The 17,583-nt window shown below is 47.0% G+C and overlaps 1 protein-coding gene across 4 annotated transcripts in view; it reads right to left on the bottom strand.

Annotated features, from left to right (window-relative positions):
- The window catches only part of LOC105889713 (neuron navigator 2-like), a 67,099-nt gene that overhangs the window by 5,705 nt on the left and 43,811 nt on the right, over positions 1-17,583 (bottom strand). Inside the window, exons 14-31 of one of the 4 annotated variants that reach the window (XM_031565243.2) lie at positions 17,549-17,583; positions 16,505-17,147; positions 14,636-14,929; positions 13,129-13,271; positions 12,340-12,522; positions 10,912-10,964; positions 10,308-10,331; positions 10,035-10,109; positions 7,707-7,790; positions 7,279-7,390; positions 6,834-7,063; positions 3,536-3,708; positions 2,999-3,079; positions 2,381-2,534; positions 1,795-1,951; positions 1,445-1,542; positions 1,169-1,264; positions 698-866 (exon numbers count right to left, since the gene is read on the bottom strand). The exon at positions 17,549-17,583 is cut by the window's right edge and continues 296 nt beyond it. In XM_031565243.2, the coding sequence (XP_031421103.1) occupies positions 698-866; positions 1,169-1,264; positions 1,445-1,542; positions 1,795-1,951; positions 2,381-2,534; positions 2,999-3,079; positions 3,536-3,708; positions 6,834-7,063; positions 7,279-7,390; positions 7,707-7,790; positions 10,035-10,109; positions 10,308-10,331; positions 10,912-10,964; positions 12,340-12,522; positions 13,129-13,271; positions 14,636-14,929; positions 16,505-17,147; positions 17,549-17,583 (2,804 nt within the window). Of the gene's footprint in view, positions 1-697; positions 867-1,168; positions 1,265-1,444; positions 1,543-1,794; positions 1,952-2,380; positions 2,535-2,998; positions 3,080-3,535; positions 3,709-6,833; positions 7,064-7,278; positions 7,391-7,706; positions 7,791-10,034; positions 10,110-10,307; positions 10,332-10,911; positions 10,965-12,339; positions 12,526-13,128; positions 13,272-14,635; positions 14,930-16,504; positions 17,148-17,548 lie in introns of all 4 variants that reach the window. The other 3 variants (XM_031565242.2, XM_031565246.2, XM_031565244.2) reach the window with 3 other exon arrangements.

The following is a 17,583-nucleotide window of genomic DNA, read 5'->3' on the forward strand; positions in this document are numbered from 1 at the left end:
TGTTCAGCTGTCTCAGGTAATTCACAACATCTGCAAACAACTGTTTATCCTGACCCTTTCCTTTTAACCAGGTCACTGTAAAATAGGTGAGGATAACAGAATCAATGGTTAATGGTTATGAGTAAAAGCAAGAGTCGTATCCACTACTCCCTCCCACTACATGTGCCGATATGGAGGGGGTGTTGCTTTTTGAGTGTGTACTGCGGTACGCAGTGATGTGCACTTTCAATAACAGCCCACTCAAATCTCACGCACTGATTTAGGACAGCCCACAATGGAGCAAAACCTTCCAAAAAAATGCAGGCAAACGTGATAGAATGGGAGTGGAATTAGATTAAGCAACTCAGTTAAATTCCTATCTACTAATTTAGAATCCCATATGTTACAACGGCCCACACTGGAGATGTACATAGCCATTTGTTTGTAATAGTTAACAAAAGAAGCAGATGTTGTGGATTAGGGCAGAGGGGATTGCTGTGAATTCACACTAAAACTATGTCACTATACCAGTTCTGTCTGATCTCACCAAGGTACACTGTATTAAAGGAATCATTACCAGAACAAACAAAGACTCATGCACACTGGTCATGCATGCCCGCATAAACACACGCACGCGCACACACATATGCACGCACGCACACACACAATAAGGTTGAATCTACATTAAAACTACATTGCTTGTCTATTCCAGTCCTACCTTTTAGCTTGACAGCGATGGTGTCACTGTCCCCAACCAGGTATCCACAGGGCAACAGCTCAGGCGTCTCTGCCCCACTGGAGCGGTGGACCTCCCCAATACTATAGCCCAGAACACTGTCAGAGCTCAGACCCAGCTGGCTGACTGGGTCCACATTGATGATGTACTCCTGAGAAACAAGTGAGACACACATGAGATATTTCTGATAATATCTAATGATTTACTAACTGCAAGAGTGCAACTGTATACTCAAAGGGCTGACTAATTGTGTGCATAGACTAAAAAATAAGAAGAAAGTCATAGGAAGTAAACAAAGACATGAATAATCACTGTGAGGGTTCACAAATATACAACAACTGCAATCTACAACTGATCAACAACACAAAACACACGACACGAGATTGCAAGTAGTTTGCTTTAGTTAATGCACAGTTGAACATAAGATCCTGTTGATGTAACATGAGTGCGTACCTTAAAGAGGCGTCTGACCACACCATCTAGGACATCCCATTTAGTTTTCCCACTGACGCCAATAGAGCCAATCAGGAACTGACGAGGCCCGCCGTCCTATTCCATGTGAAATAAACAAGAATTTAGACGCGAACAAGAATAAACATACAGATAGGATAAATAAGATGAAATGTCTATCAGTGGCAAGATGAACATAAAAATAATCTAAAAGTGAACAATGCATACTAAGTACACTGTGTCATTCACAAATGAAGCAAAATTCAACACAATTCTCACCTCTTTCCATTTGGCCTCGTCCTCCAAACTCACTACGATCTTCACACGTCGCCCCTCGTTCCGAGAGCTACCATCTCCACAGTCCTCCAGCAGCATGTCTGCAGGTTTATGGTCACCAGTTAGCATGTTAGCAGCTAGCAGCCTGATTCAGCAAGGCCTTTCATGTGTATGTAATCGTATAAACTGGGAGTAGATAATGCCATTGGATAATGAATGGCTTTTGTGAAGGGTTGTGAATGGTGTTCAAATACATGTAATCTGTCTGTGCATGCCATCCTTTGAATCGACCTGAAGTATATGTGTGTGCACACATGAAGTGTATGTGCGCGCGCACACACACACACACGTACCGAGGCTGGTGGACTCGCTGAGGCTGAGGCTGTGCTGGGAGGAGAGGGCTGGCAGTGAGGGACTGAGGGAGGACGACTGGGACGTGGCTCTGCTGCAGCTGCCCTGGGACTCCATTTTCAACCGCTCGTTCTCCACCTTCAGCTTCTCTACATCACTCTGCGCACACACACACACACACACACACACACACACACACACACACACACACACACACACACACACACACACACGATACACTGTTCAGTACAAGTATGCGGGTAATTCATAACAGATTGTCTATAATCCAAACTATATGGTGAACTCAGCCTGCCCAATCTCAGTGTGCAACATGGCAATCATTATTTTTATTCTTTAGTACATTCATTGAACATTTAACTCACAAATAGGCATCTTTCCCAGAGCCCAGATTTTAGAATTGATGTAGAATTTAGGACTCGTCCTTCACTCCTGTTTACAGTGTAATTTCTCAACAGCGTTAGTTTTGCCTGTTCTAAATGCTGCGTGGCTGTTTGAGAATCCAGGCACGGGTCTGATGGCTGACTCAGGCCCGTAGAGCTTCTAGGGGTCCAAGCTGCTGTGACTGACCTGCATGCGGTTCATGGACTCCCTGAGCTGGTCCAGCTGGTGGGCGGAGCTCAGGGCCTCCAGGCGGATGTCGGTCAGCTTCATCTCCTTGTCTCGCAGCTCGCTGCGCAGCTGCATGACCGTCTCGGCGTCGGTGTCCCCGCACTCGGAGATCCTGCCGAAAAAAACACCAAACGTCACCTTCAGCTGACAATCGGTCGCGCTTAAACTGTACGGACACTAAAGGGCCAACGTCGGCCCTTACTGGGACTGTGTTTGCGTCTCGTATCTCAATCACGACACACACCTCATCAGTCCCACCAGGGCTTAGTTTGAGTCTTTAGGTCCAATTTCTATTTCATTTCCAATCACAGACTGATGCCAAACCAAACATCTGGCAGGATATAAACCACAACGTCACTAAAATTCTTTCAGCAATTAAATCATCTGCTCCGGAATTAGAGTGGGATTAGGGGGTGAGAGAGGCTGATCACAGCACATGTACACTGATAATGGAGGAAAATTGTGTGATAATTGGGTTTGAGGATTATGGGGGTAAAATTGGCAGTGTTCCTCTTGAATGATTAGGAAGTGGATCACCAAAGCACATGAGATTGACAGGGGCTTATCCTGTTTTACCGAGCAAGAGAGCCCGTCCTCACGAGAGCACTGTTACTGCCCCAGCCGCGTGCTCGGGCAGGAAGGGGGGTGAGGAGGGGGCTACAGACACAAAACACGGATAAGAAAACAACACTTTCTATTAAAAAATAACGGTCTTGTTAATGACGACTCCTTGCATCAAAGCAAGAATTTGATATTCTGTTCAATAAGTGCAAACACATAAACGTATTCTCCCAAGCAGTGCAATATAAGTTCATTATAAATGATAACCTTCTGATATAAATACATGTGACACCCATTACCAAAAAAGCCTCTTTCCAAATTCCAAACAACCTCTAATTGCTTGCTCTTAATCCTTTGGCTAGATTAAAATTGAACTAAATATGTATGTAATCAAGACCAAGGAATGAAGGCTAGCATATTTTCAGACCTCTTGTTTTTTTCTCCAACTTTGCCTTCTAGACAGACTGGCAACTTCATGAGCCCTTGGTCAGTTCAGGATTGTGCACACGTCTAACTGGCTGGGAAGAGGAGGCGTAGAGTGGGGGAACTTACAGAGAGTTGGAGTGAGAAGTCCGGAGCATGGGGGTGGAGGACGTGGAGCCGTTGTGGGGCAGTTTGGGGGAAGAAGGCAACGACGAGTCTGTCATCTCCTCGATGTCGGAGTGGGATGATGCGGATTTGGGCGACTTCTTCTTGGTGAAGGCCTGCTTGAAAGAGCTCCGCAGCTGAGGGGAGAGACAGTAAAGATGTTCAAAGACATGTAGAAACACATCAGGACACACAGGGAGAGACAGAGATGAAATGATATGGTGTCTTAGGTCAAGCAATTCTATAGGCTGAACCCAAAGAGGAAAAAAACGTTTTTGAGGAGATGATTTGTGTCATACAAAAACTGATGAGAAGGCTACCAGATAAACAAGGGTTCAAAATGTGTAACGACAGTCATGGGTCCACTTGACCATGTTTGTCACACTGGGACGTGTTCAACAAAAACACCTGCAGGAAAAAATCAATGAGCTCACCAGAAACATGAAACTCAAATATGAGATAAAAAGGTGAACATGTAGGATGGCTTCTATAGAGGGAGATACAGTGAGGTTGGTCCAACATGCATCCATGCTCCTCAAATTTCCATTCTTAATTTGCCTGTATCATTTCTGCCATCATTTAACACCAATATGAGGCGATGCCACCTAGCCTGGTGTAACCAGACCCAAATCCACTTAGTGAATAGGATCTGGCCACGCTCCCCTGGGGGCCGTTTCCAGTCGTTGCATCCTAATAGGCGTAGAGTTCAGGGTAAAAGATGGTCGTCTAGCTCCAGCACTGCTGCCGTTGTTGTAACTACAGTTCAAACAAAAGCGTCACTTCAACGTCACTGCCCTTAGCCACCCACACTGGTCGCTGATTGGTGGGCCCCTCGCAATGGATTTTGCGAACATCAGTTCCACTGACTATAATAAATAATAATTATAATAATAAATCAATAGGCAAGCGGAGCCAGGCTAGATGCCACCTGCTAGTGTGAGACAAAAAGCATCCTCATGACCTCACTTCTCCACTTTTAAAAGCCATAACACATTACTAATTTTAAAAAGCAAATGCACTTAAGAAGTCTTTCCAGTTTTAGCTTCAGTTTGCCTGGTTTTTACATGATGCCTCAGTTTTGCATATCATATACATATCTGTAGGACAGATGAGCCATAAAGATCATTTCCACCTAAAAAACACTTAAAAGTGCATTGTGTAGAATTTAGTGGCATTCAGTGGCCAGGTGGCCGACCAGTTGCCATAAAAAACGTGAAAGGCCCTCTCATCTCATGAGCCAGTCATAGGGTTTGTCCCTTCTGGGCTACTATAGAAACATGGCGGACTCCGTGGAAGAGGACCCGCTCCCTATGTAGATATAAAGGGCTCATTCTAAGCTAACAAAAAACGACATTACAGGTGATTATACACTGATGAAAGCAGAATTATGAATACTTTATTCCATTTCTGCTCATAGATCCCCCTAAATCCTACATGTTGTACTTTTAACATGTAGTTACGAGTTACAAACTTTAAAGATGTTCAGGCAAATTAAATATCTGTTAAGCAAGAATGCTGGGATAATGATGTTCTAGACATTTCCCACAACAATTTAGAACAGGGTAGAAGTGTTCTATGCAGTTCAATTCAAGAGGACACTGCATATACACAGAGGAGAAATGATGGATTCACGTAATAGTTCTGAAAAAAAAAACACACAAAAATAGTCAACGATGCACAACATGCATAGGTCGCTGTCCTGGAGAACGTTCTGGCAAAAACAATGACCTTACCTCATAAACCTACAGATTGCCACGCAGCAGGAGCAGAGAGGGAGATGGGAGAAGACAGGTTTGAAAACGTCGGCTCGTATTCTGGTAGAACTGATAATTACTGTTACAGGCAGCGGATCTGATGCGAGACTTGTGGAATGTGCTTTGGACTGGCGATGGTCCTGTCATAATTCCCAACAGGGACATCGCGCTGCCAACTACCACCACACGGCCACAGTCTGAGACAGCCATCGGCCACAAATCACCCCACACACACCATTGTCCTAAGGGAGGAGGAAGCCTAGCAGCTAAGGGTGTGCTACAGTTTATTAGCCAACATCAAGAACAGGGGGCAGAGTTCACATCTGGGCACTGCACCTCCATTTCCTCTCAACTGGGAGGTGTGAAGTCTTGGTCTGACAAAGAAGCGTGACTTGGGGGTCCATTAGGAGGTGGGAAAGATTGGGCATTTAGCTAGCAAGGATACCAAACACAACACAACCGGTCACATAAACAACACGGAACATACCGAGTCCAGCTAAAGGGAGGGAATGCAAATCATCTAAGCCAGTCCCGGAATAAAAAACACTTCCCTACTCTGGTGAGTGAGTGAGTGAGTGAGACTAATCGATTATCCAACCACTTCTGACAGGACATTTATTTTGTTATTTTGCTTTCCGTTTTTTTTTCTGCCACAAAGTTTTGGTGGAAAGTTTTCAATGCCAGATCCCAGTGTGGTAGAATAACTGAGAGGCCACACTCACTACCAAACCTCCACAACATGAAACACGAAAGAATGAATAGGAGGCGTACATAGTCGTTGTTGCCTTGCGCCTTAACTCCCACGCACGACACAGGCTGTTTGTGATGACACACGGGAACAAACAAAGGCAAAAATACGTGAAGATAAAATCACACACTGATTTCAGCAATCAAACCACATGAAGGAAACGGTCTCAAAAAACAGCCTCCGTTTCAGATGAGACAAAGAGCCACTGTGAGTGTCACCAGGCAGATTACTACAAGATGACAAACCTGTTTCTACGACTGCTAAGCTGAAGGCTAAGTTTCTTGGCTGTGTCAGGTCTGTCAAGTGCAATACATGAAGGAGGATCTATTTGCTACAGGGTACAAACCCCGACCAAAACACAACCAACTCATTCACCTTTCCTCCGGTACATGTAGTCTAGGCATGGCATGTAGTCAGGCGGATGGAACGACAGAATGGGAGGGAGAGAGAAAAAAGCACGAGCAATTCATAAAGAAATCAGATACAGAATCAGAAGTTTCAAATCACCAAGGGTCAGTACATGTTACCCTGCTGAAGGTGAATGGCACTTACGTGAGATTAGTAAAGCTAAAGTGTAGACATTATGTTCAGACTTGAGCGCATATGTCGTATAATATTAAACCACTGTGCTTGTCAGACAAAACTGGTTAGTCATATGGAAATATAGGAGGAGGGATAGAATGAGAGAGGGATGGATATAGACAGAGAGAGCAAAGAGACAAGTAGAATGAGTGTGTGTATATCTATATAAGGAGCTCACCCAGTTCTTCCTCTTCTTTTTGTTCTTGGCATCCAGCTCCAGGTGGTTGCTGCCCACGCTGGAGAGGCTGGTGGCGCTGGTGATGCTGGACACGCTGTCAGACGAGTGCTGCCTGTGGATGCGCAGGTCCGTCTGCGTCTGCGGTTGCGACTGCAGTTGCGTGGACTGTGACTGCGACAGCAACTGCGACGGCAGCTGCGTTTGTGATCCACCGGCTGAGTTTGAAGGACCTGGAGAGGTCGTGAGGTAATAATTGTTAAACGATACATACTCCATGCGTCCATTCTTCATAACACAATTACCACAATTTACCTTCTGTAGTGTGCATTTCTGTATGTTAACATATAGTCAGAGAATGTAGACATATTTTTTTCAAAACAGGAAGCAGACATTGAGGAGACGTTGCCTGGTAACTGTTGCCTGTGCCTGTTTAGTGACTTCTGACCTTTGCAGCTGATGTCTGGCGTGTTGATGACACCGTTGATGGCCGCCTGCGTTGCTGTGTTCTGCTTCTTCAGCAGCTCGATGGTCTTCCTCAGATCACTCAGCTCCGAGTCCTAAGAACACACCAATTAGAACGACATTGTTCACATTCATTTCTCATAACATGAGGAAATACATATACACACATCAAAATAAATGTTTGTACAAAATACACCCTACATTCAGTTGTTTCCAGTCAAGGCGTGGTTTAGTGTGTGTGAGGTACCAGTATGATATTCAACCCCTACTGTCAAATTCAACTCTTATGAACCACTGCCCTTAAGAGCTGAATATCAAAGCGGCTGTGTGCTCAAACATGAACACTCAAATCAGCCTCATTCAGATCTCAGGAGCTGAGTGCTGTGGAGATCTCAGGAGAGGCTGACCCACCTTCTGCTCGGCGGTCATAGTCAGACCCTGCAGTCGGATGGTCATGTTCCCCAAGCTCTGCTCAAACGCTGCCACTAGGTGAGCCTGTGAACACATGAAAACGCACACATGAGCACACACACACACACACACACACACACACACACACACACACACACACACACACACACACAGACACACACACACACTACATACACACACAGACACACACACACACTACATACACACACAACCCCCCACACACACACAAACACACCGCCAAACACCCCCAAGGGTAAGAGATTTATTTTTTTCAATGCCAACAGACCCCTTGGTTCTAGGCTATCTACTCTGTACATCAGAGCTGTGAAGCGATGTGGAAAGACAAGTCACGTAATTACATAACCCCGAGTCAGGTCCAATTTCTCGTCACAGTAAAACCAAGCCAGGCCACAACATGTCGGAAAGGCATCTGACACAGACTGATGATCTGGTAAGGCACGGCCCTGCAGTAGCTCCCTGTCTGGGCTTGATCAACACTGAGGGAGGTGGGAGACTGGAGGCCATTACTGGACCAGGCTGGAGCCAGCTACAGACCGAATGGTGTTTCTTTCTTTGACAAACTGGAACAAAGTGCCACTCCAGTCTCCTGTATGCTACTGCAGAGATGGCATAAGCTGAACAATTTGTGAAGTAAACAGACTATAGATATTTTGTATTTTAAAAGTTGACTGTTAGTTTTGACTGTAAAGTCCGTATCAACTGGACAGCGCTTAACTAGGAAAGAAAAATGAACGTTTGAAAGAGTCATCACTATAGTCAACAAGGACACAAAACATATTTGCAAATATTCTCTTCACCTATCTGTGAAGACAGATCTGCAGATCTGTTGTCAGTTACAAAAAATGCTATAATCTCCTTCATAGACAATGCTGCTAGTCATCACAGAAAACACATAACAGCTCTTGACTCATTGTCTCACCTCACACCTTTCCCACATAACAGAACAGTATTTGACGTAGCACAAGACAAGACCAGACACAATTAATAACCCAACTGGTCCATAATCCCAATCATCTATAAACAATAACCTCAGGCCAAATGAAATGAGTCGTATCAGCGTCAGTTCCAGTCCCAGGCTGACTGTAGGTCTGTGCGGCCCACCTCGGAGAGAGCACAGCAGGCGTTGGTCCTCCCCTGCCCTGGGCTGTGGCTCAGGGTCCTCCTGAGAGGCCGTCTGGCCCTGTCCTCCTCGCGCTCCTTCCCAGCAGAGGGATATCTGTTCAGGGGCTGCCACTGCACCGGCTTGCCTCCTGACGGACAGGAGCTCCCCAGCGGCATGCTAGCGTTAGCGCCGGAGCTGACCGTACGCTACTGAGGCGCACAGCAGCCAGCACTCGGCTGTGTCTCCGTGAAGGAATGAGCACAAACACAAAAAAAAAACACCACAAGTGCTCAGACGCACGGCCGCCCAGATGTTATCAAACACACACACACACACACACACGCGCGCGTGCGCGCACGCCACGGAACATGAGAAGATAAGTTGGATGGAGCCGAGGGAAAAGGTCTGGCTGCCTTCCATTCAGGTGGGCGGCTTCTGCCAGGACATGTGGTCTGCTCTCCATCAAAGTGGAGATAACACAAGCGTGAGAGTGTGTGTGTGTGTGTGTGTGTGTGTGTGTGTGTGTGTGTGTGTGTGTGTGTGTGTGTGTGTGGCATAACAGACAGCCATCAGAGATGCACTACTTGCAACTACTGGTTCTGTTGTGAAAGTCTCTGTGTCGTCTACAATGTGCAGATGAAGGCCAAGGGGGTGAATGCTTTTCATTAGCCTTCCTGCCTGCTTGCTTGCTTGAATCCACACACCCAGCAGAGCGAATCACCCTAACAGGCACTCCTGCTCTCGCAGGCAGCTCCAGACGCTTCTGTTCAAAGCACTGGGCTTAGAAAACAGACTGGCAACAAAAACACAAAAGGGCCACTTGACTGACTTCTTCAAATGTAACATAACACAATGAGGGTGTGTGTCAAAATGCATGCACACCTGGAGGTGGTTGTAGATGATATGATGGTATACTCCATATGACAGTATTTGAAACCTCTTTTAGGGTGCACTACTGCAATATCCTTCTCTACAGTGCCTGGAAATATCACTCTTAAAACTGAAGACCGTCTGGAAGACCAGGGTGAAACCGGCACTGTGTATTCAAACCAACCTTTCCAGAGATTCTCTCAGCCAGGGCTCATGACAAACACAAGCGGCCTCTCACAGTGTGAGGACGTGCGGATGAATGCACTGCTTTTAGCAGCCTGGTACACCCAGTCTGATGAATCAGTCATACTCACATTAGCAGTCAGCTGAGTGGTAAGAGCAGACACCTTCTCCTGGGAAGCATCCAACTCTCTCCTAAGTTTGCGAATCTACAAAACATGAAATCTCAGTTAATGTTTACACATTCTAGACAGACTGACCTACTAGGGCAATGAAATAACTGGGAAAAATAACATTAGCAATTGTTGTATATTGTGAACAATCCGGCATGTTTCAACATCAGAGAGATTTTGACACTTAGTCTGGCATTCCTTCAGCAACTGCAGACAGACGACAGGTCCTCTTACCTCCGAGTGGGATTTCTCTTCAGGCTAAAAGAGAGAGGGACGACAGAGAAACAGAGTTGGCTGATATGGTATCTGGTATTTCTGACAGCAGGGTGCGTCTGCTTGTTAGCACAGCACATCCAGACATGATGGACACACAGCTGCTGTTTGGGTGTTTGCTCAGGGTTCTCTTAGGGAGAAAAGACGCTTATGTGTTTCACACCCTGTCAAATCAGCTCTGTCTAGGTTACTGCCTAGAGACTCAAGGAACTCTCCCCAGTGTGGATGCCCATATGCCTTCCTTAATATGCAGCAAATGGCGATAATATGAAATGATGCTGTGTTTCTTACAATAATGAACAATGAATAATGAACAAATTCTACTTTCAGAAGATGGTTCATTTCTGATCTCATTTACTAGCTCACAAATAGGGCTACTATTAGGACTGAGGCAACAATGGGGACGCACATTAAAAGGACAGTTCTGTCTACAGGACAGCTGTTTAAGATCTAAGTAATGTGACAACCCTGAGTTGAGCCCTTTCTGTTCTGCCATCAGAGGACAGTGTATTCCTCTCCGCTCAGTGTGGTGGACACAGTGAGGCGGCCTGGCGGAGTGACTCACCGTGGAGTAAACTGAGGACGTGCTGGACACCAGTGACAGAGAGGAGCCGTGAACTGTGAACCCAAACACACACACACACACACACACACACACACACACACACACACACACACACACACGTACGTTAGCCAAACCAATCCCAGTGAATCACATGTGAACCTCATCACCCCCAGGTTTGGGGAGACAGCTAGGGCGTGAACGAACACGTCTGAACAAAAAAACAAAACAAAAAAACTTTTATCTTCTTCATTTTTCTTTTTCTCTCAACTTTACAAGTGTGGTGAAATACGCCCGTCACCGGGCAGCAACTGAATATGCCTGTCAGCGAGTGTACAGTCACACTTTCACCAGCCCCGACATGATTTCAAGGAAAAACATTACGTTACTGTGGGCAATACATCTGGTCTAAAGTGGGGGACCAGTTCCTGTAAGTGTATTAAAATGTACTCATTGGAATGGTATTCAATACAAGAAATAACAAAACAGAACATGACCAAATAAATAGCACAGTAACAGTCCTCTCTCCCCACCAAGCACCTCATGGACTTTGAATTTGTTTTTGGTGGGTCAGCGTTGGCCTCCGTGCTCATGAACAAACACACCGGGTTCACCTGAAAAGTCACCCGGGCTAGTGTTTATGTTTGTTGGATCTGTCTTGTTGTTTCTACCCATGACAGCACATGCTACGTTATTCACAGGGTAAACGCTAACCTCATCCGCCGAACCTGCTTGAGACAAACTGTAGGTGTCCCAGAGTTCACTTCGGTGACTCAGCCTCTCGGAGACCACTGTCGATATTAATCAAGGTGTTTATGTTCCCACCTGCAAGTCCAAACACCGCAGACGTGTGCTAATCTAGACCCCGCCTTTGGACCTGAGGAACTCAACACCCTCTCCCGCGGCCAAGAGGACTTAGTAAGAGAGGAGAGGAGAGGACAGGAGGAGGAGGAGGAGGAGGAGGAGAGGAGAGGAGAGGAGGAGAGTGTGCCTCAGGACACGATCACAGAGGTCGTTAATCAAGCCAGGAGAGCGAGCGTTTGTTCGCTCCTGGGGTGCAACAAAGCATTTCTCTGTGTGTTTCCTGGCTCTTGTTTCTTGTGGATATTTTAAGCCGACATGTTGCCTCAAAAAATAACTGTCAAAACCACTTTCTGATAGCAACGCCTGCTGGGACGAAAGCCCACTCTGCCGCAGACGACCACAGAATTAGTAATTATGTGGTTAAGGATGTTTTTTAATAATTTTTTCTCCCAGTGGGTTTTCAGTAGTCTGGAGTAAACAAACAATAATGGAAAAAAAACCTCACCATTTAATGTAAAATTCAATTCAATTCAATGTAACACTTTTAAGGAACTTCACACAATCCCCAACAGTAAGCCTGAGGCTTCATGACGTGCACCTCCAGTGAAGGAGGTCTGCGAGTCTCACCTTCTTCCAGGCCATCCCTGAAGGAGCCGGAGCTGCTCATGGTGCGATTCTTCTCCTCCAGCGACATCGGACAGTTCCGCAGGCGCGGGTCGCTGTAAGGGTCGTAGGGGCCATCTTGACTGGCCAGACCGTTGGTGGTACGCAGGGTGGCCATGTTGATGTGTGTGGCTGTGGTCTGGCTGGCTGCTGAAGTCAGAACAACATCAGGATCGAGCAACATGTCCAAACCACAGTTACAGGGGCTAACTGGCAAGCCTTTGCTCCCAGATAAACAGAGGGTGGATAAACAGGCTAGTAATATGTAACCACTGCTGCATGAAGGCAAATACGAACACCACCATACTATACAAATATTTGTTTGACATTGCAAAAGACCATCTACCCCATGAATTTCAGCAAAACACAGGTGAATTTGCAAAAGGAGATACCAGTGCTTGGAAAAGCAGCTTAAATACAATCACACCTCTCCCTGTATTTAACCAATCGTTTGCATGTGCAGGCAAAAATAACTGATACTGAACTGATACTGATCTATTCCTGTTTTTAGGGAATAACTGTTTTCATGCCATTCGGTTCTTTTCATAGAGCTATGAGAGGCCACAAAGACCACAACATTTCACCGTATACTGCCTTTCAAGCACTTCAGTAAGATTCATGGCATTAACCGTCAGAATGGCTGGGGTAAGAATCAATACAGCAAAGTGGAGAGGACACTTACACTTGGGCTACAACTATCCTTATATTACAATAAATCACAAGTCTTATTGCCACCACCAGTCTGGTTCCTACCTAGCTGGGTGAAGTTGAAGCGGGAGGTGCCAGAGGGGGAGGTGAGGCCGGTCCCCGCCGCCTCCTGCAGACCGCCTGCGGAGTGTGAGCGCAGCCAATCCCGTGGCTCCTCCTGGCTGCGCAGCTGGGGCAGGTGGGCGTACCTGATGAGGAGAGACCTACGGTCATCAAATCCACAAGTGGGCAGACACATACACACTTTCACACACACATACATATTTACACACAACACACACACACAAAAATCACACTGAAATCACACATGCAAATGACGCATGCATTCACACACACCAGCTATTACACACTAATTATAACAGCAGGTGACAAGGCAGACTATCACAGCACATGAACAGCATGAATGATAAGTTGAATAGCTAAAATGAATGAAAACTAGCTTCAGCTTTAGAGACTGAATGACAAAAATATAAAAATGAACCACACTTCAGCTGAGAAATAAAACCTGCATACATCATACTAGTCAATACTGGAACATTGACAACTCAATTCAAGCCTTCAGTGCTGTGACAGCGACAATCATTATTGTATGTGATCCCACCAAACTGAGCACTATAAGGAGATCTAGAACACTTACTTTTCAAAACCAAACAATGCACTGGAGAACAGATCTAGGAGATAGGCCACTGTTGCCACAAAACCTCCCAGTGTGAGGCTAAAGTGAAGTGAGCCTGTTTAGGACAGAGACTCCAGTAAGCCTGTTTAGAACAGGGACTCCAAACCGGATGGTCTGGTCATGCTCACATCAAGCCAGCAGGTGGCATCACAAAGAAAAATGTGGGGACGCAGGGGGACACCGGTCAACTCACAACACAACAGGACACACACACACACACACACACACACACACACACACACACACACAGAGAGAGAGCGCTAAAGAGCTACAGCACTCTTGACACCAAACACCTTTACCTGTCCTGTCTCCGGGGCAAAGTGTTTCGGCTGAATTTGGGACTAGCGGTGGGGGACGAGAGAGGGCTAGGCAGCGGAGAGAGAATGGGGGCAGACACAGCAAAGGGGAGAATCAGAGAGGAGAGACGTGAGATCGTCAGTTACGATAGGCCAGGCTGCTTTCAACCCGCAACACCTGAAGAAAACATGCACACCATCTGACTCTCCTGATATCACACGCATGCATACATGTGCAGCGGAGACAAAACAATAACTTGTGGAAAGATATAAGGGAGTCAGAGAGAAAGGAAGCGATAAGGAAAAGGACAGATAACAAGAGAAAGAAAAAGAGAAAAAAAAGAGAGATCTGCCGAGGATTTTGAGGTGTTTTACCACTTAAGACAGGCCCTGCCAAAGGTGCATGCATGTAAACAAGTGTGCAGATGTTGAACACGGCCACAATTCTTTACACTCTACTAGTTCGTCAACTTCATTCTAAGTTGCACTGGCACAATGCTGAACACATGGTGTGTGTTTAATGGCGCGAGTTTCAGTTTGTCTTGTCTTGTCTGAAACCTGTTTTTCCCCCCAGTCTCACCTGGCAGCCAGGCCAGCTTTGACCGTTCCTGCAGAGGAGTGCAGGCAGGCGGCCAGCGCCTCCTCCCTGGTCAGGGCTCCCCCCTCCCCCGCCTCGCTGCTGCCCTGGGACGTGTAGGCCAGTGTGGAGCTCCACACCGAGTCGACGGCGGCGGTGGCAGAGGCGGAGGCGGCACAGCCCCCGGGGCCGCCCTGCTGGCTGGAGGTGGCGAGAGGGTTGGAGATGACGGTGGAGTTTTTCACGCTCTCTGCGCTGGAGAGAGAGGCCTGCTTATTGGGCTTGCTTCCGAACAATCTGAAAGATGGACGAAAAGAGAGAGAGAGAGAGAAGAGAGAGAGAGAGAGAGAGAGAGAGAGAGAGAGAGAGAGAGAGAGAGAGAGAGAGAGAGAGATAGGGGAAAGGAATGATGAGAGGGGGCGGTTGCTTGATATGGTCACTACAACGTGCAAAATGTATAACAATATAAATACAAGCTAGTCAAAGCAACATTATGGAACTGAAAGTGACACTTTGTGAGGTATGCTTCCATAGGCGACTAGTTTTGGTGTGATCTTCACATACATTTTGATGGTACATGGTCATGTGAAGGATAGATAAACACAGCTGCCGTTCCCACTCGCTTCCATGGCGCAAGACCGCCAATTAATATCACCAAAAGAAACCTTTTGGCACGTTAGCAAGCTTTTATCAGTGCCAGCTGGACTGTTGCTGTTTGAAAGGTTTTTGCAGGCCTTTAAGGAAGTTAGCTTGCTAGTTTTAGTCCGAACCGCTTTCCTGCTGTTTTGTACCTACCACTGTGTACTCTAAACAGCATTTCCTGACAATTACAAGCCACTGGACAAATATACTGATAGTAATATCATAACACTATGTAACAAATATTTTTTTGGCAGCATCTTCTGTATGTTCTTTGGCAGTATCTGTATCACGAGAGTGGAGTATCTTAATGTAAAGTAAATCTCCTCTGATTAAGGGATTACAGTACATCGCTCAAGAAAGGCACATCGAGATGAACAGAGGTCCTTGTGTGTTTTTTCTCATTACTTCATCGGGGTGACTGGCGCGATAACATCGTCCGGCGGAGTCCAGCGTCCGAGTGATCAGTCAAGCCCCGTGAAAACACTGGCCTCTCAGTCTGTCTCCAGTCACCCTGATTTAAACTAACAGCGCTGGAGCACTTCACACGCACAGGGACGAGAAGGGAGGGTGTGTGTGTGTGTGTGTGTGTGTGTGTGTGTGTGTGAGGGGGTGTGCGCGCGGAGCAGAGCCCAGGGAACAGCGCAGTGATATCAGTCAAGGGGCCGTTTTCAACAGGCCATCCGATCGCGAGTGTCATCCCGGCCTGGATAAACAAAACATGCTCTCTGAACAGACTCCAACGGAACCGCGGAGCCAAGGGAAATAACTTGGAGACAGGCAGAGCTGAGGACGACTTGAACCTTCACTTTCTTAGGGTTGGGCCCTTCCACTAGTAACCATCCAGCGCCAGGGAATGAGAGTGGCAGCACTACTGCCAATAATAAGCAGTGGAAGGATAAACTGTACCAAGATGAAAGGAACTATTTCCTTTAGGTACTATTATTTTAAGAACTATTATTTAAGTACTGGCTGTATAGCATCATTGCATATAGTTGTACTACATTTCATTGGCTTTGTACCCATACTCTGCACAATGACAATGAAGTTGAATCTAATCTAATCTGTGGGAGAATAGCATGTACACAAATAGTTAAATAACAGTTGCGTTTACTAACAAGACGAGAAGAGTTAACCACAACATGTCGAGAAGGAATTGTGGCCTTCATTAGATGCATTTTTTGACAGGTATGATCATGAGGCATGAATGTAAATGAAAGTACACAGACTAACCTGCGCAGAGTAGGTGAGGACAGCTCACTGTACTTCCCCCCAGCCTGCCTCCCAGACGCTCCCTGTCCCTGTCCTCCTGGCTTCACGCCATCCACCTCCGAACCTTTCTCCCGGTCCGTCTGGTTGCTACCTCCACCAACACCGTTGCCGTTAAGAGGGAGGCTGGCACCCACGGCCTTGGTGGTGCTTCGGCCTTTGGGCAGCGTGGCAGTCCTGAGGCTGGCGTCGGTGCTGGTGCCGGCAGAACGCGCTGAGGAGCGGCTGGGTCTGGGCAAGCTGCGGTATTGCATGGAGCCTCGGCAAACCCCGCCGCTGCCACCATTGCTCCCGATGGGCAGGTAGGCGTCATCCACGCTGCTCTGCCGGCAGAGACCGCTGCTGCGCCCACTCTGGAGAGGACCCATGGACTTGGGTACCTTCCCCAGGGTGGCAGAGCCACTGAGGATGGCCATCTGCTTCTTGAAGCCGAAGGTGGTGGTGGGGTTGGTGGTGGAGCAGGGCGCCTGGGAGGCTCGGCCGAAGGAGGTAGAGGAGGAGAGGGGGGGCTTCTTGGTGTCGTCCCGGCCAGAGTCTGAGCACTGGAGGCCGTTGGAGCGTGGAGGAAGGCAGCCTTTCTCTGACACCTTGGCGTCGTCCGTCTTACCTGGGAAGCAGAGGGGGAGCAAAAAGCAACCGACCGTGTCATTACAGACAAAGCCAAAGCTTATCCCTCCAACGGCTTTCAAAACACAAAGATAAACTTTCAGCTGTTACTCATCTTGCTCTCAGAGCATCTCACCATACAGGAACGGTGAGCTAGCTAACAACCTTACAGACCTCAAAGTGTCCGTGCAGCAAGGGTGGAGCCTATACATCAAATCTGTGATAATCTCATTAGATTAAAGCCCTTTGGTCTCAACTCAGCGGAGCTGCTTCATCACACATCAGGAAAGGCATTCTGTCACGGTTCTGACCACAAGGAATGAGACAGAAGCCAACTCAGAAGGAGGGTTTAGATAAACACATTGTGTCCGTCCACTGCGACCGCGGATGCACCTTGCTTACCCGTGCTGTGGGTCTTCAGCGTGCCGCTGCCTGTC

The sequence above is a fragment of the Clupea harengus genome, chromosome 3, assembly GCF_900700415.2.
Source record: "Clupea harengus chromosome 3, Ch_v2.0.2, whole genome shotgun sequence".
Taxonomy (NCBI): domain Eukaryota; kingdom Metazoa; phylum Chordata; class Actinopteri; order Clupeiformes; family Clupeidae; genus Clupea; species Clupea harengus.